This window comes from Amphimedon queenslandica, unplaced genomic scaffold (assembly GCF_000090795.2).
Source record: "Amphimedon queenslandica unplaced genomic scaffold, v1.1 AMPQUscaffold_13483, whole genome shotgun sequence".
Classification (NCBI taxonomy): domain Eukaryota; kingdom Metazoa; phylum Porifera; class Demospongiae; order Haplosclerida; family Niphatidae; genus Amphimedon; species Amphimedon queenslandica.
Window position 1 is genome coordinate 324,425 of NW_003546281.1, and position 24,692 is coordinate 349,116.

A 24,692-nucleotide genomic window follows, 5' to 3' on the forward strand; every position below is an offset into this window, starting at 1 on the left:
GTACGGATGCGCCGCATATGACGGCGATCTGTTTATTGTTGTTGATGGGGGCAGTAGGGAAGTCAGCACAATTAGGATTACACACATGACTGCCGGATGCAATGGAGGGACCAACTCCGGTATCGGCATTAATACATGCAGCTACAATGGTAACTGCAGGGGTGTATTTAATAATAAGGTCTGGGCCATTGTTTGAGAAATCTCCGATGGCGTTAACAGTTGTAACAATTATCGGGGCTTTAACAGCCTTTTTTGCAGCTACAACGGGTGTAGTACAAAATGATTTAAAGAAAGTGGTGGCCTATTCCACTTGTAGCCAATTGGGGTATATGGTAATGGTTTGCGGTATATTCAGGTCACTAAATGATACTTATAACCTATAACTTCAAGAAAGTGGTTTTAAATTTACCCCCCCCCCATTTTCATTACATTGTCTGATACTTATTGATATCCTTATGCTATGTAGAAAGTTTGAGCAATAGATTTTGAGTTATAAAATTTTTAAAACGATCTAATTTTAAAAAAGCAAAGGCTCCAAAAATTAGCTCCAAAATCACCCTTAATTTTTATTACATTTTCTGATTCCCTTACGCCATGTCAAAAGTTTGAGCTGATTTGACAAATAGTTTTTGAGTTATGACCATTTAAGAATTGAGCTGATTTTAAAAACAAAGCAAAGTTTCAAAGCCCATGGTTTTTTCAAAAAATGGCTCAAAAATCATTCCCAATTTTTATTATATACATGTTTTGATACATATTCATGCCCTAATGCTATGTAAAAGATTTAAGCTGTTTCTGAAAAATATTTTTTGAGTATGCCATATATTCCATAGGGGATTAAATTTCACAATTTTTGCATTTAAAAAAATTGAAAAATTAAAATCTGCAAAGTAGCGTGCTGATTATAGTAGGTGTGGTATTTACATTAAATTTTTTATTTGCAAATATAAATGTAGCCAAATTGCAAAAGTTTACACCTGCAAAATACATGGCATATGGTATGAGCATTTTTTAAAATGAGCCAATTTTTGAAAAAAGCAAAGACTAAAGCATGTGGGTTTTTTGAAAATTGGCTCCATAACCACCCCTTTACCAATTTTTATGATACATAATATTGATGCCCTAAAGTGTCCTTGGATTTATCAAAAAATGCCCTGAAATCACCATTATTATGTTGATGTTTCTATGCTACTTGTTACTTTTATTGAAAGTTAATTTACATGTAAACTTCCCCCAAAACAAATATAGCCTTGTTGTATGTAGAAGTTTGACCTGATTGCATTTGAAATTTTAAAATTATTCGATTATTTTTACTAATTATTGTTTTATTATTATTGTTGTTGTTATTGTTATTGTTGTTGGTGTTAAATTAATCATTTGGACTTATTTCCTGCTGCATGCACAGAACATATCACAAAATTAACGTGTAGCCATTCTTGTATCAGCGTCAAAGGTCAATTAACTTGTGGATTTTGAGTGTAGTTGTACAAGTAAAGCTTGTTTAAGTTATTACTTATCGGTATTTACTGCATGTACATACATGTATGCATGTATGTATGCATGTATGAGCTTATAAATTATAGCACAAACTTTTTCATGCATGATTTACACTTTGGAAGTAAAACTTTGGGTATCAACAAGCTTGTAAAAAAATTATAATTTAACATTTTCCCAACTATTACTTTATTTCAAGTAATTCTTTATTTTTTATAGATATAATATAATTATAAAATGAGGTTGAAAGGAGAGGAAAAGTGTATGACAATGCTTCTAATCTTATTATGTAAGACACATTACCATAGTATATTTATAGTGTCATACAGTGTATGCATGTAACATTATTTAGACTCTTGCTATTGTATAGAATTAGATAATATGCACTATACATGTAGTGTATTAAATGTATTTTTACATGTACATCCAAATTAGAGGATTAAGTATATAGATCTTTATTGTATTAAATGTATTTTTACATGTACATCCAAATTAGAGGATTAAGTATATAGATTTTTATTGTAATTGAAACTGTGCGAGTGTTAGTGTTGTTGTGTAATAGCAATGCAAAATGTACTGCATAGTTCAATTGCTATGTATACATACATATAATTATGCTGAGTAAATATCCTGAATAGTTTTAATTTCAATATTCTAGCATTGTTCTTACAATGTTGGCTCCAGCTGGTCTTCTACTGCTTGCTTTTCAGCTTTTTGTGTCCTTTTTGTCTCTCCTCTTCAAAAAATTATGTGTTCATGAGAATAAAAGTAGCAATGTATTGATCCATCACAACTGTACTTTGATAGCAAAAGATCTCAGCTTGGGTGCTCAAGAGGTGAAGACAATGCAGTCCTATTACTCCTCAATAAAAATGAGGCACTAGAATCATTAATCCAGTTTGTGAATGTGTCTGGCCTTACATAATTTGGGAATGAAACTAAAATTTTCTGCAATCAACGTTTTCTTCAATATGGGCTTGGATTTATTAATGTTTCAAACATAACAATATCCGGACTCTTTATTATCAACTGTGGTGCTTTGCATCATGTGCTATAATTTTGTATCAATTTGTATCCTATGTTGTGACTTATATGCCATTTTATATAAAATGGTTGATGTAGTTTCACCATTTATAAATCACAATTAGTTTTTATTGCATGATTATAGTAAAAGTAATTAAAATTCAGCACAAAAATAATTTTTTTGAGAATGCATACATGTACAAACGTCTATAATAATTGTAGCTATTACTGATAAATAAGTCGGCCTAAAATTCTTCCTAAAAAGTTTTTCTCATAGTATAGTGCATTTGCTATTGAGACTAAAAAATACATATAACTTTAATTCTATGCAATATGTAATATACCTGTTAGCTGGGGCATGATAATCTAAAATATGAAGTCTTTTTTTCAAGTCAGCTAGGGTGGGTTTTGACGGGCCCTCCATCCATGACCTTAATATTAAATATATTTGATGAGATGGATCTGTTGGATGTTGACACTGAATACTGTTAAGAACAGTGGGTGAAACATTGAATTTTGGAGCAATGTCTTTGGCATTTTGAGATGGATTAGGAAACAAACGGCTACATTGCAGAATGCTGTTATCAACTTCAGCAGATATTGAAGTGAGTCCACTAAATTCACTCACATGAGCCTGAAAATTTATAATATTATGTTGTTTAGTATCATTTTAATTTTATAAAATATTATGCTACTCACACGTGGTCTTGAAGGAAGGACCTGTGGCTGCATACAATGAATGCCATCAGATATGCTGCTTGTATTTAACAGACTAGGAAGTTTAATATCGCCATCATTACTTTCCTATCATGATCATTAATAATGAACAAATAAGCAATTGTCACTTACATCATGAATATCATCAGGTGGTGTTAAATGACTGGAATCAAAATTAGTCTCAGCCTGAATAAAATAATATAAACTTGTATACATGTATTTATGGAACAATTTTAACTTCAATTGAATTTTGTGTCTCATCACTTGCAGGAAAATATTTCCACTGACTGTCAGACTTTGATCGTGGTTTCACTTTTGTTACCTTTATACCATGATCATACTATAAAAATGCAGTGGTAAAACATACTTTTTTGGACTTGGTATTATCAGCATAACTAGCCTTTTCTACTCTGATAAAAGAAAAATAAAATTATTAAAAATGTAAAAAATCTTACTCTTTGGCGAGGTGCTTTAACCCAATTTTTTGCAAGTGAGGCAACTAAAGACATTCTTTCACCACCTCCAATATCCCAATCATAAAGCAATTGTAGAATAGGATTTATCTTTGAAGTAGGATCATTAAGACACTTATACTTGTCGTACATTCCTAAAACAGCTGCTAGCTCTAATGCTTTGTTTCCATTTCCAACTCTTTTTGAAATATCATACATCTCTTGCTGGGAGATTCGCTTTGACTACAAAGAACTTAAAAATAATATTCATAATTATCATTTAATAGCTCACTTCTTCTTTTTTATTTTTTTTAATGAACCAGTAGGCTTCATCTAGTGTTAAACGCCGAGCCTTTTTTTGCTTTAGACATGTAAGTGGAAGATCAGCTGTTTGACCTTCTACTGCAGGCTCAAGGTAATGAAGAGAAAGTGACTTGCATTCTTCACAGGAGCATACATATTTTGTTTCTCGGGTTATTTTGAAAGAGACATCGCAAGTGATAGAGTTTGTGTTCAAAGTGTTGTCAACTTTTTGCCCACACTTATTTAATAAACTCAGAAGGCATTGGCACACATCACTGAAAGAACTATGCTCAGTGTGCATATAACGCATGACTTCAACTTGTATAGCGTATCCAAGATCAATGAGTACAATGTGGTCAATGCATGGATCCCCAAACTTCATACTAATGCGATTTCTGTAAATTTCCTCATCAAAATTAAGTTCACACATAGGAGATTCAGCTAATGCAGTGATAAAACGAGTGAAAAAGCCTGGAGGTACAAAATTGGCACTGAATGTGATATGTAGGGGGGTCGCTCTAGCCAAGTATCCAGCTGTGGCTCCTTTCTGCTGCTCAGGGTTGCCATCATAAAACTTGAGTACAGCAGGCAAAAAGTATTGCTTGGCGCTTTCATCATAATACAACCTTGTCTTGACTTCAGCAGCGAGACGAAAATGAATAAGTAGATCCATAAACTCATTTGGCAGTATGCCACTGCATTCTCTCCAGACACCAACATAAAGAGCTTGAACAAGGATACCTTTTTCTCGTAGTAGAGTCCACATGCTTTCTGTCTGATATTCTTCCCTTCCTTGGAGAGTAAAGATTCTTCCTAACATATCCACAAACCATTTTGGATCGACAATAACTTTTTCCTTAAGACCTTCAATGTTAGGATAGAATAAAATTGCTCCTAGATCATGATAAAAAAGTAGAGCTTTTGGGACATCACTATGTGGAATCTTACAAGCAGCTCCTATAGCATGAGCTTCTTTTAGACTAATTACTTTTGTATCTAGCATCTGGATAACATTTCTAAAAAGGACCCAGCACAATGGTGCTTTCACTGACAGCTTACTAAATGTAAAATTACTAATTTCATCACGAACAATCTTGAAATTGCTGTCTTCTTTTTCACTCGTGCCAGCTGTTGTATTATCGACAATTAATGTATCCTGGATCAAGTGAGCAAATGCCATGCTTTTGTAGCTTTCCTTCAGCATGCTTCTGACTTCTTCAGCTTTTTTGCTACTTTTAATTATATCCTTATGGGTACCAATGCAATACATTCGAGGATAATCCCGAAGACCTCCAAGTTCATCTTTCTTTGCAAGCTGATGATGAATATTAGCCATCCATCTAAATAAAAGATCTTTTGTTGTCGTATTGCCTACTTCATCCTCTACCAGGGTGCCATTATTTGTCAAAATTGATTTCCAGTTATCATTAAGACTCTTAGATGCGTCAAATAAAAGGAGAAACATTGAACGAGAGGTGAGGAATGCTGGAAGAATCTCCAGAAAAACTGGCTGGCCTCCACAATCCCATACATGAAGCAGTGGAAGTGGGTTTATTTTGGCATTATTAATCCACCGAGCACGTTCAAATGCCTTTGATAAGAAAACATTAACTTTGGACTCTTGAATATTGCGTATATCATCCTTGGATAATTTTGAGGCAGATATAGAAGACTCTTGCTTTAAGCGATAGAGTGAAAGTGCTTTTACTGTACTAAGCAATTTCATAGATGCATCTGGATCATTGTGAACAGCAGCAAGAAGGTGAGCTAACTCATCTATTTCATCATCTTCCGTAACAAGCTTCCAATATTTGCTACGCCTTGACAGTGTATGCCACTCGTGTCCAACAGGTCGAAGCGTGTTAATGTCACTAACCAGAGTGCTGTCTGCTTTACAGTCCCACTGCTCATTCATTAGGCCTCGCTTGAAGCTGGTTTTCCCTACACCAGCTGTGCCAAGGAGCATAATACGTGAATAGGCAACATCAACTTCCCTCATCGCAAGTTTGTCATCATAAACTTCTAATAAAGATTTGATATAATAAGATTTTAATAAAAATTATATCTGTTGATGGTACTGCTTGATGCCATTGCTACTGTAAAGCAGCTGTATAGCAATTAGAAAGGCTAAAGGACATGCATGCAGAGCCGAGGGCCTTATGGTCCAATACAGTGTTAGGCCACAGGGCCCTCAGCCCTGCATATCTGTTAGCTTCTTTAATTGCTACAGGCTTACTGCATTCATGCATGATTGAAGTCAGAGTTTTTCACAGGAGATTAATTGGCATAGTGCTCGTGGAGCTTCTTGTCAGTAGATTGTCAAGTTGCTCAATAATGGGGTTAAAAATCATGTACTATAGTAGGTTTATAGGGTATTTTGACAAAATATACATCTCCATATGTTAAGTATGAACTTAGATTTGATTCTGCTCAAATTTGGATTTTTTATTAATATTTAAAGTTGCTCAAAATGTCCAAATTTTATGGTGCCATTATCATTATTTTTTTCTAATACATATTCATGTCCTTAACTTGTGTATCAACTATCAAGTTTCAGGAAATTTCTAAAGTTGCTTAAAAATCAAGACAAACACCCTGGGACTTTGGAAATTTTGTGAAAACATGCTAGGACAAAATTCTTGAGTTTTATGTTTTATTCAGATACATATACATATACATGTCCTTATGCTGTGTATCAACTTTTAACTGATTTTGATCAAGTTTGGATTTTTTATTAATTTTTAAAGGAGCTCAATAATTGAGCCAACAACTAAAATCTTAGGTCTGTGGCTATATTATTCAGATAATGGTGGGAGAAAATTGTTCACTTTTATAATTTTTGACAAATATATTATGTACTTATGTTGTGTATCAACATTGAGCCGATTACAATCAAAATTGGATTTTTATGAATTTTTAAAGTTACTCCAAAAGCCATGTATTGTATTGTAGTACTTATCAGCTCATGAAACATGCACTTTAGCTCACTTAGCATGCTTGTGGGAAACTCTGATCTAGGTAATTGTCAATGTGTCGCAGTTGAATGGACCAATAACAAATGTTACCTGCTAAGGCATTCTCTTTTGGGTACAGGAATGGGAGTTCATATACAGGAATGTTGAACTCCCATTCCTGTACACTTAGTATTAACTCCCATTCCTGTACACTTAGTATTAACTCCCATTCCTGTACACTTGGGTACAGGAATGGGAGTTCATCAATGGCAACATACACTTAGTCTAAGATCTATTTATGAATTACAGTAGGGCAAAGGGCTATTCATTTCAAATTCCCTTTTTTTAGTGAAAAGTAAATTTTGCAAGCATGATCTTGTACATGATTTGACAGAAGACCAGTAGACTTTGAAAAAAAGCATTAAGTCTACTGTCTGAACTCATTAAAAAATTAGTAAACACCATTTTTACTTTAAAATGCATATGTGTAACATCCTCTTGCAATTGTAATATATTAATCAAGGTCATGAAATTTGCACAATATATAGCTCTCAAAAAAGATTGCTCTATGGTATTACAATAAATTAATGACTTTGAAAAAATTGTTTTTGTGATGTTATTTCAGTAATTTAAGTGCACATAATTTGTAGATTAAAATTTCACAGATTGGTATTAGCATAGTATTAGTCTTGCATAGCCAGACAACAGCTTCCATGCACAGGGGATATGATCAGGCTATGTGATAATGGTATTATTGTTTATGCTCAGTATAGGAGTATCAAAATTTATAGATTAGGTACTAGATCTACTGTATAGTGGGAAAGTTTGGAGGGAGGTAAATTTGGCAATTTGTTAAATCTTGATGATTGGCGAATTTTAATTTGGCGAATTAGTGACCACATGCCATTGAGCATGAAATGGCGGATTTTATTTTGGCAAATGGCTATCAAAATGCCAAATCTAATTCCCTCCAATATTTCCTGCTATATGGTATGTAGCTACAAATTTAGAAACTGGGAAAATTCTCATATTTACCAAGAAAGGGATTTCAAAAATACTATTAAAATAATAGGAATAGTGATCCCATTTAATGCTTATAGGTAATATTTATAAACTAGGCTAAAACCTTAAGCTACATTTATGTAAGATATTACAGTAAACTCTTCTCTTAAAAACTCCATGGTTTAAATTGCACCTGCAAACACCATGCATCATGCTAATAGATCTAAGTGTTTCCTGTTTCCATACAATCTCTAGCACTTTCTGCACTGCATGTGAAAATCTATGTCAATAGGTAGATTGTAATTTTTTATCATATAGTCAAGTATGCAGGAAATTTATATGCAGTGGAAAATCTTTGTGTATTAAAATTTTGTACTTATAATAAGACTGTGTCATGTATTATTGAATGTGGCATGTAATTATATGCCTAATCTATTTTGCAAAACTGTAATCCAGTAAAATTAAAATTACAATGATAAAAATTTCCAGCTAGACAGCATTATTTTTACCCAGCATATGGAGTTGTTGTCAATTGTTATTATTGAAAGCCAAAAAAATCAACAATTATATAACTATGGAAATGAATAAGGTTGGTTATGGAAAGAGATTTTACTAACAATTTTGAATTAGTCTAAGCTCACCTTCTGCTGCAATGAAAGAATCAGTTCTTGTTGGTGTAATAGCATCTGGGTTCACCTAAACAATGTACCAAATAGTTATGATAATGGTACAGCTATTATAGTTACAACAGCTATAATGCTAATAAATAATTTACATAAACTCACTTCCTAAAATGGTTGAGATGACAATGCAGAAGAGGTAGGAGTGAATTTAAAGTTATGCATTGCATGTATATTGAGCACTGACTTACATGTATTGTCTGTAAAAAATTATATGACGATTATAGATAATTATAGGCAGCATTTGTTACTTACCCACTGCATTGAAAGAAAGCAAGATGTAGGAAACGGTTGGTAAACAGCAGCAATTAAAATCATGTCAAAGTAGATACATGTAGTTAATAATAATAAAAATCATTATGAAGCAAGCTTACCCTTTTCTTTTTGATGTCAGCGGGACGTGATTCACGTGAACTTTTGCTCTTGTTCACTGAGTCTCTGTGAGGTTGAGCCATGGCAACAAAGAAGTAAGCGAGTGGTGAGCCTAATCTCAAAGTCACAAGCTGAAAAGAAGGCTACAAAACCGAGATACAAACCCACGGAAGCATGCGTGAAAGGCCATTGCCACACCCTAAAAATGGCGTCTATACGTACCGGTAAGCAATTTCTCACATTTACCTGATTCACCTTTACATCGAGATAATTATTTATAGGAGACAATAACTCTACACACTGTTTTAAAAATAAGGCAGAAACTTATGTGGGGATTTTATGGTATGAATACTTACATGTACTACACTACAGTAAGACACACACACATGAAGTGCTGGCTGAGCGAAACATGGAGTAATGAATAATAATATAAAACGATAATCACCCCATGGTTATTTTAAAGAATGGTTTTATAATCACTTCACCCAATGTTTGTTACATTTTCTGATGCATGACATTGATTTCCTTATGCTATGGCCCAGAGAAACTATGAGCTGATTCCAATGATATGTTTTGTAGTAATGAGCATTTTCAATTTTTAGAATTTTTTAAAAATGGTCCTGAAATCACTCTCAATTCTTATTGTTATGTTAACGTCCTTACATTACTCATATGTGTATGTAGAACTTAAGTTTTTTTATTAAAATTTTTGAGTTCATATGTACAATATCTACAAGATTATAATGTGTACATGAGTGTTAAATTAATCATTTGCCTGTTGCAAGCTATACGGCAGAATAGCTATTACCAGTATGTTGATTTTATGATACAAAATTGATAACTTAAATTTTTTGTTCTGGCTGTTATTTTTATTGATTTTTTTGTAGCTAATATGACAAATTGAGGTTGAAAGGAAAGCAAAGTGTATGACAGTGCTTCTTATTGGGTAAGCCACATTACACATATAGTGTAATATATATTGTATGTGACATTATTAGACTCTTGTTATCATTGAATAATGTACTGTGCAGTAGTGTACTCTACTACCATCTATCTGTAAGTTTTTTTACATGACTTTAATTTTGTTGAATTAGAAATTTGCAAAAATCAGATTACATGCATAATTACATGACATAATTTTAAAGCAAAAATTTATAAAGCCTGAATTTCCAGATGCCATATAGGGGTTATGTTTCACTGGTAATAAGTATCACTAATTTTACATTTTCATTGAATTTGCAAGATTAAAGTTTATAAAAGAGGTGTATAAATGGCTGCCAAATAACAAATTTGACAATTTCGCAAAATTTTGTACCAACAAAATTAAACCCCTCTACAAAATATTGAATTTATTCATGTACATCCAACTAGAGTATTGACGATACCTGCATGATTGTTAGTGGTATTTTGCTTGTGTAATATGTCAAAATGTATTGTAGTTCAATGTACATATGCATAATAAGTAACTTGAATAGTTTTAGTTTTAATATACTAGCATTGCTCTTACAATGTTTGCTGCAACTGGTTTTTTACTGCTTTTATTTCAACTTTCTTGTGTCCTTTCTGTCTCTCCTCTTCAAAAAATATGTGTTCATGAGAATAAAAGCAGTGATGTATTGATCAATTACAACTGTACCTTAATAGCAAAAATCTCAGGAAGAGGTGAGTGACAATGCAGTCCTACTACTCCTCAATAAAAATGAGACACTAAAATCAATAATCCAGTTTGTAAATGTGTCTGGCCTAAGTGGCTTTACATTAGTTGGGAATGAAATTAATATTTTTTACAATCAACATTATGGGCTAGGATTTATTAATGTTTCCAACATAAAATATCTGGACTCTTTATTATTAACTGTGGTGCTTTGCATCAGAGAATAAGACTTACTTATCAGTACTTCAATGCACATGATTATTCTGCAGCCGTCTATATTGAGAGCTGTACCAATTTAGAAATACGGAACACAATCATTAATGACAGTCACGATTAGCGTTGTTTGACTGCAATGTAGTCAAAATACTTCACTCAAGTTTTTTTAACAACACTCCTGGATTTCTGAGTCCATCAATAGGAAGTCTAGTTTATGGTGTAGGGGGAATTCATTACAAACTGACACTCTGTTGTTATCTCCAAGAGGATAATTGTGAGGCTCATTCTAACATGTATAGTAGTAATGGCATGTTTACTGTTCACAATTGCAGTTTTACTTTCAATTCTGTGGTTGTGAAGACAGCTAGCATGTTTTCAAATTCAGAATTTCCAAGTGGGGGTTTAGCTGTGTTTCTCTCAGGATTTGCACACAATAACACAATAAATATTGAAAACTCTGTCTTTACCAACAATAGTGGACTCTATGGTGGCGGTCTATACATCTTTTGCAGGGAGAGCTCCACTAATAATGGAATTAGGGTAAATAATGTGACAATCTTTAATAACAATGCACTGCTGGGTGGAGGTGGCTTGGAGGTTGGTTTTGTTTTCAGAAAGCCAGCAGTAAACAAATTGAATAATGTCATTGTGCAATCTTGCAATATTAGCAGTAATAGAGCATACTTTGGTGGTGGATTTGTATTTTTTGTCACTGCTGCTCATCAGAATGATCCTAGCAATACTTTAGAGTTTCATGATACAGTATAGAAGCATAATAAAGCAACTTATGGCTCTGCCATTTATCTTGAGCCGATATTCAATAAATCTCCAGTAAATAACATTTTCCCAGTCCCTCATTTTTTGAACTGTAACTTTAGTAATAACTACATTACATTCAATACATCTGGGAATTCATCATCTGGTGCTGGTATTTCAAGTGTAGGAGCTGGTGCATTGAACTCCAAAGCAATATCTTTCACATTATCTGGACTCATTACATTCAGTGAAAACAATGGCACTGCTGTTTATCTCATTGATAGTAACTTTATAGCATTACAAGGTACCTCAGTCATTTTTTCTAATAATTCAGGCACATACGGTGGTGCAGTGTCCATCAATGGGTTCGCTTCAATATATGCAAGCAGTAATACATCATTTGTGTTCCTCAATAATAAGACATCTGTCAAAGGAGGGGCAATATTCTTTTTTTCTACTGCCATTATATCATCAATTTTAATTGTAGCATCATGTTTTGTGGAGCATACAGATTCAAGTGAAACGATATCTTTTTACTTTAAAAACAACACTGACTCATTTGGTAAATCAGTCTATGTGTCTTCACTCCTCCCATGCAATAAGTTATGTCAGGGTTTAAAGGTGTACTTAGATTATATGCCACCAGAGAAACTACTCACCCAAAAGTGTGTTGGTAACTTTACTTTTTCTGATCACAATGGAACAGTACAAGGGAATGTAGCCACAGAGAGCAGTGAATTTGATCAACTGCATAAAGATAGCAAGGCAGTAAAAAAGTTGTACCTGGTAAAAATGTTTTGATCTCATTTGTTACTCATGATGAGCTGGGACACAGGTCAATGGAGCTACTGTTTGGTATATTAACAACTAATGATGAGTCTCTTTATCTTAATAACAGATATACTGCTAACAACAGGTTCAAGATGAGTGGACAACCTAATGATACTGGCCATCTTGAAATAGGTACCCTTTATTTTTGTAATTTGACTGTTGGAATTGACATTACGATGTCTGCCTGTCCTCCTGGCTTTGTTAACAAAAACAATACCTGTGTTTGCTCTGCTGATTATGACAGTGATCACTACTATGGTATTGTACGCTGTGATAATAGGGAATTTGAGGCTTCCATTAGCTCTTTGTTTTGGGTGGGCTATATAGGAAACGAATCAGAGGACACTTTATTTAGCAGACTGTGTCCACAAGAATATTGCAATTACAATGAGACATTTCATGTCTTACCCTCTGTCCCATCATTTTCCCAATTAGATTTATTGATATGTGGTATTAATAATCGTACTGGGATTTTATGTAGTGACTGTATTGAGAACAACTCTGTATATTACAACTCCCCAGGATACAAGTGTGGCAATAATGAGCTTTGCTCCTATGGGCCACTGTTTTATATATTATCAAGTATCATACCACTGACCCTAACATTCACAATTATCATAATGCTTGGGGTAAACTTTAACTCTGGTGCATGGAATGGGTTTGTCTTCTTTTCCCAGATTGTGGGATACTTTACAGCAACAGCTAGCAGTGTCTCTTATGTCTCATTCTCTGAGAGGGTTTTCCATATAATATCAGCATTAATTTATGGCCCATTCTCATTGCGCTTCTTTTATGATGACATCCTCTCTTTTTGTCTCTTTAAAAATGCAAACTTTTTTGTCATTATGGGAATTGAGATTTTATCTCTTGTTTTTGCTCTTCTCTTAGTCGTGACTCTTGTGTCTGTAATGAAGTCTCACTATTTCTACAGGTTGCAGACTGCCTGTTGCAAGAGACCATTCTTTAAACCAACAACCCTAACAAAGGCCCTCACTACATTCCTCATACTTTGTTACTCGCAGACAACCCAAATATGCTTCAAGATATTGGCAATAGGAATCTTGACCAATAAAGGAAGCAGTGTAATATTCCCATTGCGTGTGCAACAGATGGGGAGTCAAGCATACTTGACTGGTGTTCACATACCATTCTTTATTGCTGCAATAATAGCAATCGTAACAATTGTCATTTTTACTCCATTGTTTCTTATTGCTTATCCTTTATTTTATAAAGTGTTTCCTCAGAAAAATAAAGTGACAAAAAATTTGTTTCGAAGGGTGGAAATGTTCAAGCCAATTTTTGATGCCTTTCAAGGTTGCTTTAAGGACAAATACCGTTTCTTTTCCGGACTGTATTTTCTCTATCGTGTTATATTTGTCAGTATATTTTCACTCATTAACGTACCACTGGCTTCACTCTCCATGGCTCAAGTTGTTGTTATGATAATACTAGCAATTCATTTAAAGTTCCAGCCATACAAGAATAAGCTTCACAACAACATTGATGGCTGCCTGTTCTTACTAATGGGCATAATCAATACACTGACACTAGCACGGTTTGTTCAATCAGACACATACTCACAAGATAAACTCATGATTGCAATTGGTTACACTCAATTAGTTCTGGTCTTTCTTCCCATCTTTATCATTATTTGCCTTTTACTCGGTCTGGTTAAAAAGAAATGCTGCAAGAAGTTGCCACAAATGAGGGCTGACTTGTCAAATTTGAAAGATGATACTGAAAGTTCTCATGAAGCAAATGCTGTACCTACCACTTATATTGAAATGAATACACAGTTAAGTGTTGATACAGCTGATGGAAGCAAGCTGAGGAAAGATTTGGAAGATTTGGAGGACTCTTTGTGAATGAATTGCTGCTAATTTTTTTTTGAAGTTTTGTGGAACTATTCACACACTACCTTTCTCTCTTTTTCATTGTATCACATTAGTTGAGTGAGTATTTTAGATCAGAACTGTTGATTATGATTAACAGTTTCTTATTTTCATTTTACATTTAAATGTGAACTACATTACATATTGGTTTGTCCATATGCAGTGTTAAGTTTAGTATCAATGATTTGTTCTTGTTGTTCAGTATTGATTGTTGGTAAATCATATATTGGAACAATAACTGCTGCATCTCCTCCTCCTAATGGAGTTTTATTTTGTATTGTAGTCCCTCTCTTTTTCATTATTAAACATACAATGATACTAGTAATTATGGCAGTAATGAGTCCAGTTAATAGACCAGTGATAGGTACAGCAATAGCAACTGTGTGTGTAATAGATTAAAAGATACACTTATTGTACTAGCTAACCACTAATGGATCCAATATTTGTTGATTGTAACATAGTTGTTGTCACAATTGAAATATAACCTAATAAACAATATGTTCACTGCATGCATGCATGTACTGATTATTATAACTTACTGTCAGCACAACTACTGATTGTTTCAGTTATTGTAATTATTGTTGGCATAACTGAACTTCTTTTTTGTGTTGTGATAAATTCAGTAGTACTCATCATAATGTTAGTGGTACTTGATGTAGTAGCAGTTATACTGACTATAGTAATAATTTATACAGTATATTAAGCACTGATGCTATATACCATTAACAGTGACTGATGGTCCATATCCAATAACATTAACAGGTATGATAGTAACAGTGTAGTATTCATTAATAGGAGATAGTTCAGTAATAGTAGTATTAGTATCAGTTACATTATAACTATACACAGAACAACTATTAATACAAATTGTTGTAATATATACATTTATAATGTAATACTCAATAGGAGGACGTAATGTTGTAGCATCCTAATATAACTAATTATCAACAATTTTAACATATTTAATATTTTAACTTGCTTCATTATTCCACCATATTGTAACGCTATCAGTTGATACCTGATACCAACTAATATTAACAACTTGAGCTGGTACTAAAAGGAAATACAATGAGTGTGTGTGTGTGTGTGTGTGTGTGTGTGTGTGTGTGTGTGTGTGTGTGTGTGTGTGTGTGTGTGTGTGTGTGTGTGTGTGTGTGTAAGTGTGTGTAAGTGTGTGTAAGTGTGTGTAATTCTTACTATTCCATATATACTGTATTAATGATGAAGGAGGTCCTTCTCTTTCAATATTATCAATAGGAATAATAATGAATGAATAATTAGTACCAATAATAAGACTATTAATAGTTATATTGGTGTTGTTAGTAACACTAGATTCTTTATGTGTATTGTTACTAATAATAGTAACATTATAGTAATCTATACATGATCCTGAAGCATTCCAATTCATAAGAAGCATATCATTGCTAATAGGAACAATAGTTGCATTATTATATATTGAGTCTGGTGGACCTATAAATATTATTTATATCAAACATAAGGATCATAATAACTTAACCTGCTATGCTAATTGTATATAAATTTGCTTCTAATGATGAATTTATGCAACCAACTGTCACTCCATTAGTGGACAATGGAATAGACTCATTGGTAGCAGTAATTACTGTTGTAGTACTGTTGCTTGTAGTAGATATTAAGAAACTACCCAGTAATCGTACACTGCCATTGAACACTCCAGTATATGCAAGATTATTATCTGTTCGCCAGTATACATCTCCTGTACCATGAAATACACAAGAAAGAACTAGTCTGTCATGAGGACACACAGGAGAATAAGGTGGATAAGTTTGAGTAAGCACTGCCATATCTGTAGCAAATAATACAGTAAAAATAGTAAAATCATAATCAAAGGCTCACTGGATACCACAAGACTCAAACATTTGATCAAAACAAGATACCAGTAGACACCAGTAGTAGCCATTAGTATCAATAAGAGAAATAAAAACTTCAAAAAGCAATTACTCGCTTAACTCAAAGTAGTGTTGCTGTTGTCCTTCTCTGTGCCTACAACAGTTACACCTACTGGACAACTAGTGTGTGGTTACTCATGTCTATCATAACAATTGAGCATATGTTAATAGTATTTAATTAACATGCAACAACAATATAATACTGTATGCAGACTGTATGTGTAGCACGTTATGCAAAATAGGTCTATAGAGATTCTTGATTCTTCTCAGTTTGTCCATATGCAGTGTTAAGTTTAGTATCAATGATTTGTTCTTGTTGTTCAGTATTGATTGTTGGTAAATCATATATTGGACCAATAACTGCTGCATCTCCTCCTCCTCCTACTGGAGTTTTATTTTGTATTGTAGTCCCTCTCTTTTTCATTATTAAACATACAATGATACTAGTAATTATTGCAGTGATGAGTCCAGTTAATAGACCAGTGATAGGTACAGCAATAGCAACTGTGTGTGTGTTAATTAGATTATAGATACACTTAATGTATTGACTAACCACTAATGGATCCTACATCTGTTGATTGTGCAGTTCCTGTAGTATTACATGAAGCATAACCTAATAATTACAATGTTCACTGTATATTTCCTAATTTTTGACTTACTCTCAATATAACTGCTTATTATTGTTTGAGTGACTGTGATTGTTGTTTTAGCAATACTCATATCTTGTGTCATGGTATACTCAGTAGTACTCATCACAATATTAGTTATACTGACTATTATAGTAATAATACACTATACATTAGGTATTGGCACTATATACCATTAACAGTGAGTGATGTTCCATATCCAATAACATTAACAGGTATGATAGTAAGAGTGTAGTATTCATTAATAGGAGATAGTCCAGTAATAGTAGTATTAGTATCAGTTACATTATAACTATACACAGAACAACTATTAATACAAATTGTTGTAATATATACATTTATAATGTAATACTCAATAGGAGGACGTAATATTGTAGTATCCTAATAAAAGTTAATATCAACAAATTAACATAAATTAGCTTGCTTCATTATTCCACCATATTGTAACAATATCAGTTGATATCTGATACCAAGTAATATTAACAACTTGAGCTGGTACTATAAGAAATACAGTGAGAGTGTGTGTGTGTGTGTGTGTTCTTACCATCCCATATATACTGTATTAATGATGAAGGAGGTCCTTCTCTTCCAATTGTATCAATAGGAATAATAATGAATGAATAATTAGTACCAATAATAAGAGTATTAACTGCTATATAAGGGTTGTCAGTAGTGCTGGATTCACTAGGGGTATTGTTTCTAAATATAGTAACATTGTAGTTGTCTATACATGATCCTGAAGCAGTCCAATTAATGATTAAATTATTGTCAGCTATCAGATTAATTGTTATGTTATGAACTCCTTCTGGTGGACCTGTTTTAAGAAATTAATAATTAATGCCAAAAATTGTATACCTTCTATGTTTATATTTGATGTATTGAAATTATTTAAATCAATTGTGCAACCAATTGTACTCCCATTCAATTCCACTGGCACTGACTGACTTGTAGCAGTACTAATCAGTTTTCTTTCTGTAGCATTGTAATATGTAATATTTATCATGAAATCAGGAAATGGAAGAGATTGTTTATTCAGTTCGTAAATCACTGTCATTCCATTTCTCCTCCATGCTATTGTTGGTTCAGGTATATCATCCACTATACAAGTGAACACTAGTTCATCTCCAGGACACACAACAGGATAAGGAGTATAGGTGAATGAAGATATATAAGCTGCTGAAGCTAGACTGTTGGTTAAAATATTATACTACAGTGAATTAACTTACTAAATACAGAAACGAGACACAAACATACAGTCAATACTAGACACCAGTAGATACCAGTAGCAGCCATTAGTATCAATATACTGTTATGATGTACAAACAATAAGCAATTACTCACTCAACTCAAAGCAGTGTTGCTGTTGTCCTTCTCTGTGCCTACAACAGTTACACCTACTTATGGACTACTATAGTGTGGTTACTCATGTCTATCATAGCAATTGAGTATATGCAAAATAGTATTATTAGTAAAATACACTTATGATATTATAATTTGTTTGCAGACTATATATGTTCTATTAAGGTCGTCAAGTCTTATTCTTCATTTTATATATTAGTTTGTCGATATGCAGTATTAAGTTTAGTATCAATGATTTGTTCTTGTTGTTCAGTAATGATTGTTGGTAAATCATATATTGGACCAATAACTGCTTCTCCTCCTCCTCCTCCTCCTGGAGTTTTATTTTGTATTGTAGTCCCTCTCTTTTTCATTATTAAGCATACAATGATACTAGTAATTATTGCAGTGATAAGTGCAGTTAATAGACCAGTGATAGGTACAGCAATAACAACTCTGTGTGTGTGTGTAATAGATTAGATGCACTTAATGTATTAACTAGCCACAAATAGATCCTACACTTGTTGATCGTACAGTTCCTGTAGTATTACATGAAGCATAACCTAATAATTACAATGTTCACTGTATGCACTGATTATTATAACTTACTCTAAATATTAAGCTGCTTATTATTGTTTTGAAAATTTGTTGTTTTTATTATAAACATTATAAGTGATGTTCATTATCATTTTACTGTTAGTAAACCATTAGAAAGTGAAATGTTCATGACCTTGTGCCATTAGTAATAATTATGTACCAGCTCCTGGTACCATACATACAAAGTTGTAGAATGCTTTTATTATTGCTTTAACACCAATACAGACATGTATATACAATGTAAAAGCTTTGACTCACTGAATTGATCACTTGTAATTAGGATTCAAAATCAAGTACACATTATTTCATTATTTGATAGATTCTCTCTCATTTACTCTACAGATTCAGTGTCTGCACTATTTAATTGGTAACCTGTTCAATGAAAAAGATAAACCTAGTATTGGCCTAGCTTTTACTACGTTGTTCTGTTTATATCATGCAAACTCCTTCTACCAACAATATAAATCTGCATTAATTGAAAGGTACATCAATTGTGATATATTAATGGACAAGCTAGGGGAGAGTAAATAATTTTACATTTTAAAAATTATGATCAGTACAGCAATGTAGTTTATACATCAAAATTAAAAATTTTTAAAGGTTTATTAAACCATAATTTATAAACTCAAAGTATAAATTAAGGTGTGTGCAAGCTTTAAAAATTTCTAAAAATCTGAAATTTGTACACATTAAAACTAAACATGTATATGTATCAAAAATGTAGTGAAAATGCTAAATTCTCTCCTTATCATTTTTTGCCAAATTTCGCTAAAAGTTTTAGAAAAAAATAAAGAGTGTGAACCACTTTGTGCCAAATTGTCAAAAAAGTATCACAAACAAAGGCAAGTAGGATTCCCAACGACTGTCTTTTTTTAGCTATCGCTTAAAAAATTTGAGCTGATTCCTACTGAAAATTTTCAAGTTATAGCCATTTTTTCAAACTTTTGGAAAGTTTTTTTGAATTAATGGCTCTAAAATTACCCCCAAATTTTATGACATTTTCTGACACACATTAATGTCCTTATGCTGTTTAGAAAGTTTGAGCTGATTTTGACTAATATTTTTGGAGTTACAGCGATTAAAAATTAGCAAATTTAGGAATTAAGCATAAGGCTATAGTATAGCCGATGGTTTTTTCCTACAAACTGGTTCCAAAATCAACCCAAAATTCTATCACATTTTCTAATACACATTAATGTTCTTATGCTGTATAAAAAGTTTGAGCTGATTTCAACATAATTTTTTTGAGTTAGAACCAAATGTCTGCTAAACTCTTTATCAAACTTCTATGGATTTAAAATCATTACAACTATATTTGCAGTTTTTAACATTAATTTAATTTTACTGATATGTATATCTAACTTTAAGCCTTTTTTATAGTAAAATAGTATGAATGTGCAAAGTAAAAATACAATATAATATGCATACAATATCATAATATCTCATTGTATATACATAAATGAAACAATGACAATATGCTGTGATATAATATTATGTTATACTAACACATGTGTAGTGTATTTCTCAGAATTAGAAAAAAAGGTGAGTTTAACAGATGTACAAGTATAAACCACACAATAACAACCGTGAATTTTGACAGAGACTTAGTATAATGTTGATAAAAAATAGAATTACTTTAAGATATGACCTTTTCATTATCAGTGGCTTATATATTAGTGTACCCATTAATTAGTGTACCCTTAATTATCATGTTCTCGATCCTAACAGTGACATGTTGCAGAGAGAGGGAGAGAGAGAGAGGATAGCAAATGAGATTAGTGCTATGAATGAGTGCTGGCTAGTGGCTAGCATGAATGCAGACAGGATTGCTGCGCTAGAGAGAGAGCTAACAATGCCTCATGTTGACACCCAAACACTAATTATGATAATTACACAGCAACTGCACGCATTATTATACAAAGATAATTTATCAATATTCATGAGTTCTGATGTGATGTCACGATGAGTCAGCTCACTACAGAGAGAGAGAGAGAGAGAGAATTTATCAGGTAGGATCTCCTTCAATTATTTATCTATAGCTATTACCATGATTACCCATTTATTACTTTGCCATCACTGTTTTCCAATTTTTAATGTTTTTATTCATTTTTACATCTAATAACTCAATTTTAGGGCGTGTCCACTAAGTATTGCTATGCTATGAATTAATCATATGCTATGGGTCACTGCAACTGGAGCCATATCTCTATATGCTGGAGCGGAAGCGCAGCCGGCCGCGCCGGGTCTCATTGTGGCCTGATGATCATAAATACACTCTTCTGGATACTGCCATACTGTGCTAGCCAGACTATTTTCCCCGGCCCGACTTCCAAATGTCTACCCATAGATGGTCCACCGTTCTCACACTCGTCTTTGCTGCTTGTGTCGCCGTCTGCATAGCGCATGAAGGCCGCTATAAAAGATCACCACTGTCATTGAATAACTATGGTCGCACTAAACGGCAAGCATTTCGAGATTATTGTGAAACCCAGCTAAATAACACTATACCACCAAGTTGTAACCTTACCGTATTCGGCGTCGGCTCTTCTGTATCTGAGTTTCCAGAAGGATCCAGTGAAGAACTAGCAGCACTGAATTTAGCTTATGCTGAAAACTGTATTCCGGCCTGTATTAATCCTGTTCTGCAGTATTATTGGTGTCTTAGTACCGGGCTGAACTATTCTAGTAACTTTCACATATATTATTCACTTTTTGTACAAAATTACCTTTGTGGAAATGAAAATGGAGAATACTGTCGTGTTAAAGGTGGCCGTTTGAAAGGTGAGCTTGCTATCCCCGAGGCTAAAGTTTATACCTGTAATTTGGAAAATGTGCCAAAAAATGATTTACCCACGGCATGCAACAATACAAGTCCTCAACCTCAATCTTGTTACGATGGTCTTTCTACTTTTTCTTCAATTATGGGTTGCTGTACTCTTGGTTATTTATTTACTGTTCAGAACTGTGGAGTCACAATTGATCCTCCTTGTGGCTCTAATAGCACCACACCTACTAGCATGACCAATAATCCCACTATTGTCAATCCTACCAGCAGTAGCACTCCTGCTCCTATCAGCAGTAGCACTCCTACTCCTACCAGCAGTAGCCCTCCTACTCCTAACAGCACTGGAACTGAACAAACTGCAAATGGCACAAGTTCTGCTAAGGGGTTGTATCCTTTTGCTGCTTTGTCAATCATTGCGGTTGCTATCCTAATTGGAATAAACTACTAATGCAGAACATAATTTTACTCCTGCAGCTGTGTGTTGCATGGTGGATCTATGAATCCCTGAACAATTTCTACATACTCAATTGCTTGTAGTGTTAACAATAGATATAATTTTAAAAATTGTTTTGAGTTTTTTTGGCTACTTATAGGAAAAATTAGGTTAAATTAAACTTTATATATGAAAAAGAAATTGATAATTTAACCATAATTAATTTTCATCTATTGATTTAACCAATTTTGGTTAATTTTGCAATAATAGCAGCTAAATGTTGGTTAATTGTCATTGCATACTATTTTTGATCAATTGAGTGATAGCAATTATATACTTAGTATAGCTTTATATCTACTAATGCCATATTTACAATATGACGCTAGTCCTGACGATAGGTAGATGCTGGAGTTGAATCTGGTTCAACTCCAGTGTGAAGCATGCGTCAAAAGGTCAAATCGCCTATGCTTTTGATTAAAAATTGACAGTATGTTGGGCTAGTGTAATATTGTAAATCCACCTTAAGGTACTTATTGATAAGCTAACATTAATTACAAATGTATAGATCTATTAGGAGTTGATACAAACATGCATGTACCAAAAATTCTAATCCTTATTTTCAAGACTGCAGTGTGTCTAGTTTTATATGAAGATACATAGTCTTCTTGTATTTTAATTTATACTTCACTCAAAATAGCTAAGTTTACTGTAGAAGGGAATCTATTGTAAACTGACACTCCATTGTTATCTCCAAGGGGATAGGTGCAAAGCTCATTCTAAAATATATAATAGCAAGTATAAATTATGTACTCTTGATAATAGTAATGGCTCATTTAGTATACTTTGTACACAATTGCATTTTTACTTTCAATTCTGTGGTTGCAAAGACAGCTAGCATGCAAGATTTCCAAGTGGGGTTGAGCTATGTTTTTATCAGGATTTCCTAACAATACTGAAATGTATTAGTTGTAACATGCTTTTATCTTTGGTTTAACACATGCATTTAAAAGCTTGGACTCACTGAACTGATCACTTGTAATCACATTCAGGATTCAAAATCAAGTACATGTACATAGTATTAAATTTTCATTTATTTGATAGATTCTCTTTCTTTTCCTCTACAGATTCAGTGTCTGCACTATATAATTGGTAACCTGTTCAATGAGGAAGATGAACCTATTCCTGGACTTACTAACTTTACTACCTTGTTCTGTTTTTATAGCAACAATATAAAAGTGCATAAGTTGAAAGGTATATATAAGTTACTATTTGATATATGATTGATAGAATATGGGAGAGTTAAATGACTTTGCATCAAAAATTATGATCAGTATTTATTAATAGGATATAGTTCAGTAATAGTAGTATTAGTATCTGTTACATTATAACTATACACAGAACAACTATTAATACAAATTGTTGTAATGCATACATTTATAATGTAGTACTCAATTGGAGGCCTACGTAATGTTATAGTATCCTAATAAATGTTATTACCAACAATTTATCATCAGTTAACTTGCTTTATTGTTATTCCACCATTATTGTGACGCTATCAGTTGATATCTGATACCAACTAATATTAATAACTTGAGCCGGCACTATAAGAAATACAGTGAGGGTGTGTGTGTGTGTGTTCTCACCATCCCATATATACTGTATTAATGATAAAGGAAGGACTTCTCTTCCAATAGTGTCAATAGGAATAATAATAAATCAGTGAATAATTAGTACCAATAATAAGAGTATTAACTGCTATATAAGGGATGTCAGTAGTGCTGGATTGACTAGGGGTGTCATTTCTAAATATAGTAATGTTATAGTTGCTTATGTATGATCCTGAAGCAGTCCAGTTAATGACTAAATTATTGTCAGCTATCAGATTAATTGTTATGTTATGAACTCCTTCTGGTGGACCTGTTTTAAGAAATTAATTAATGCCAAAAATTGTATACCTTCTATGTTTATATTTGATGTATTGAAATTATTCAAATCAATTGTGCAACCAATTGTACTCCCATTCAATTCCACTGGCACTGACTGACTTGTAGCAGTACTAATCAGTTTTCTTTCTGTAGCATTGTAATAAGTAATATTTATCATGAAATCAGGAAATGGAAGAGATTGTTTATTCTGTTCGTAAATCACTGTCATCCCATTTCTCCTCCATGCTATTGTTGGTTCAGGTATATCATCCACTATACAAGTGAACACTAGTTCATCTCCAGGACACACAACAGGATAAGGAGTATAAGTGAATGAAGATATATAAGCTGCTGAAGCTAGACTGTTGGTTAAAATATTATACTACAGTGAATTAACTCACTAAATACAGAAATGAGACACAAACATTCAGTCAGTACTAGACACCAGTAGATACCAGTAGCAGCCATTAGTATCAATATACTGTTATGATGTACAGACAATAAGCAATTACTCACTCAACTCAAAGCAGTGTTGCTGTTGTCCTTCTCTATGCCTACAACAGTTACACCTACTAGACTACTATAGTGTGGTTACTCATGTCTATCATAACAATTGAGTATATGCAAAACAGTATATTAGTAAAAGACACTTGTGATATTATAATTTGTTGCAGACTGTATATATGTTCTATT

General features: G+C 33.2%; 7 protein-coding genes across 7 annotated transcripts in view; 1 reads left to right on the forward strand and 6 right to left on the reverse strand.

The window, feature by feature from the left end:
- Nucleotides 1-2,654: 2,654 nt before the first annotated feature.
- LOC109580632 (uncharacterized) lies at nucleotides 2,655-3,627 on the reverse strand. The gene is made up of 6 exons (XM_019994036.1): nucleotides 3,598-3,627; nucleotides 3,473-3,556; nucleotides 3,367-3,420; nucleotides 3,217-3,321; nucleotides 2,862-3,151; nucleotides 2,655-2,816 (listed from the first exon to the last, which is right to left on the reverse strand). The coding sequence occupies exons 1-6, from the start codon at nucleotides 3,625-3,627 to the stop codon at nucleotides 2,789-2,791; spliced, it is 591 nt and encodes a 196-aa protein (XP_019849595.1). The 3' UTR covers nucleotides 2,655-2,788.
- On the reverse strand, nucleotides 3,609-9,187 carry LOC109580661 (uncharacterized). The gene is made up of 7 exons (XM_019994073.1): nucleotides 9,000-9,187; nucleotides 8,881-8,883; nucleotides 8,813-8,825; nucleotides 8,587-8,641; nucleotides 3,979-6,011; nucleotides 3,690-3,929; nucleotides 3,609-3,644 (listed from the first exon to the last, which is right to left on the reverse strand). The coding sequence occupies exons 5-7, from the start codon at nucleotides 5,986-5,988 to the stop codon at nucleotides 3,630-3,632; spliced, it is 2,265 nt and encodes a 754-aa protein (XP_019849632.1). The 5' UTR covers nucleotides 5,989-6,011; nucleotides 8,587-8,641; nucleotides 8,813-8,825; nucleotides 8,881-8,883; nucleotides 9,000-9,187; the 3' UTR covers nucleotides 3,609-3,629.
- Nucleotides 9,188-11,158: 1,971 nt separating this feature from the next.
- On the forward strand, nucleotides 11,159-12,424 carry LOC109580633 (uncharacterized). The gene is made up of 2 exons (XM_019994038.1): nucleotides 11,159-11,616; nucleotides 11,746-12,424. The coding sequence occupies exons 1-2, from the start codon at nucleotides 11,159-11,161 to the stop codon at nucleotides 12,422-12,424; spliced, it is 1,137 nt and encodes a 378-aa protein (XP_019849597.1).
- Nucleotides 12,425-14,452: 2,028 nt separating this feature from the next.
- LOC109580634 (uncharacterized) lies at nucleotides 14,453-16,285 on the reverse strand. The gene is made up of 6 exons (XM_019994039.1): nucleotides 16,222-16,285; nucleotides 15,918-16,171; nucleotides 15,067-15,274; nucleotides 14,886-15,020; nucleotides 14,772-14,831; nucleotides 14,453-14,725 (listed from the first exon to the last, which is right to left on the reverse strand). Exons 1-6 carry the CDS (start codon nucleotides 16,283-16,285, stop codon nucleotides 14,484-14,486), a joined length of 963 nt encoding a protein of 320 aa, XP_019849598.1. The 3' UTR covers nucleotides 14,453-14,483.
- A 131-nt stretch (nucleotides 16,286-16,416) lies between these two features.
- LOC109580635 (uncharacterized) lies at nucleotides 16,417-18,214 on the reverse strand. The gene is made up of 7 exons (XM_019994040.1): nucleotides 18,176-18,214; nucleotides 17,777-18,128; nucleotides 17,572-17,735; nucleotides 17,095-17,302; nucleotides 16,934-17,047; nucleotides 16,828-16,887; nucleotides 16,417-16,778 (listed from the first exon to the last, which is right to left on the reverse strand). The coding sequence occupies exons 1-7, from the start codon at nucleotides 18,212-18,214 to the stop codon at nucleotides 16,519-16,521; spliced, it is 1,197 nt and encodes a 398-aa protein (XP_019849599.1). The 3' UTR covers nucleotides 16,417-16,518.
- A 383-nt stretch (nucleotides 18,215-18,597) lies between these two features.
- LOC109580662 (uncharacterized) overlaps nucleotides 18,598-24,692 on the reverse strand; it is an 8,816-nt gene continuing 2,721 nt past the window's right edge. The window contains exon 7 of the mRNA XM_019994076.1: nucleotides 18,598-18,822. The gene's annotated coding sequence lies outside the window, so the exon portion shown is untranslated. The remainder of the gene's footprint in view (nucleotides 18,823-24,692) is intronic.
- LOC109580663 (uncharacterized) lies at nucleotides 23,763-24,586 on the reverse strand. The gene is made up of 3 exons (XM_019994077.1): nucleotides 24,401-24,586; nucleotides 24,030-24,356; nucleotides 23,763-23,991 (listed from the first exon to the last, which is right to left on the reverse strand). The coding sequence occupies exons 1-3, from the start codon at nucleotides 24,465-24,467 to the stop codon at nucleotides 23,771-23,773; spliced, it is 615 nt and encodes a 204-aa protein (XP_019849636.1). The 5' UTR covers nucleotides 24,468-24,586; the 3' UTR covers nucleotides 23,763-23,770.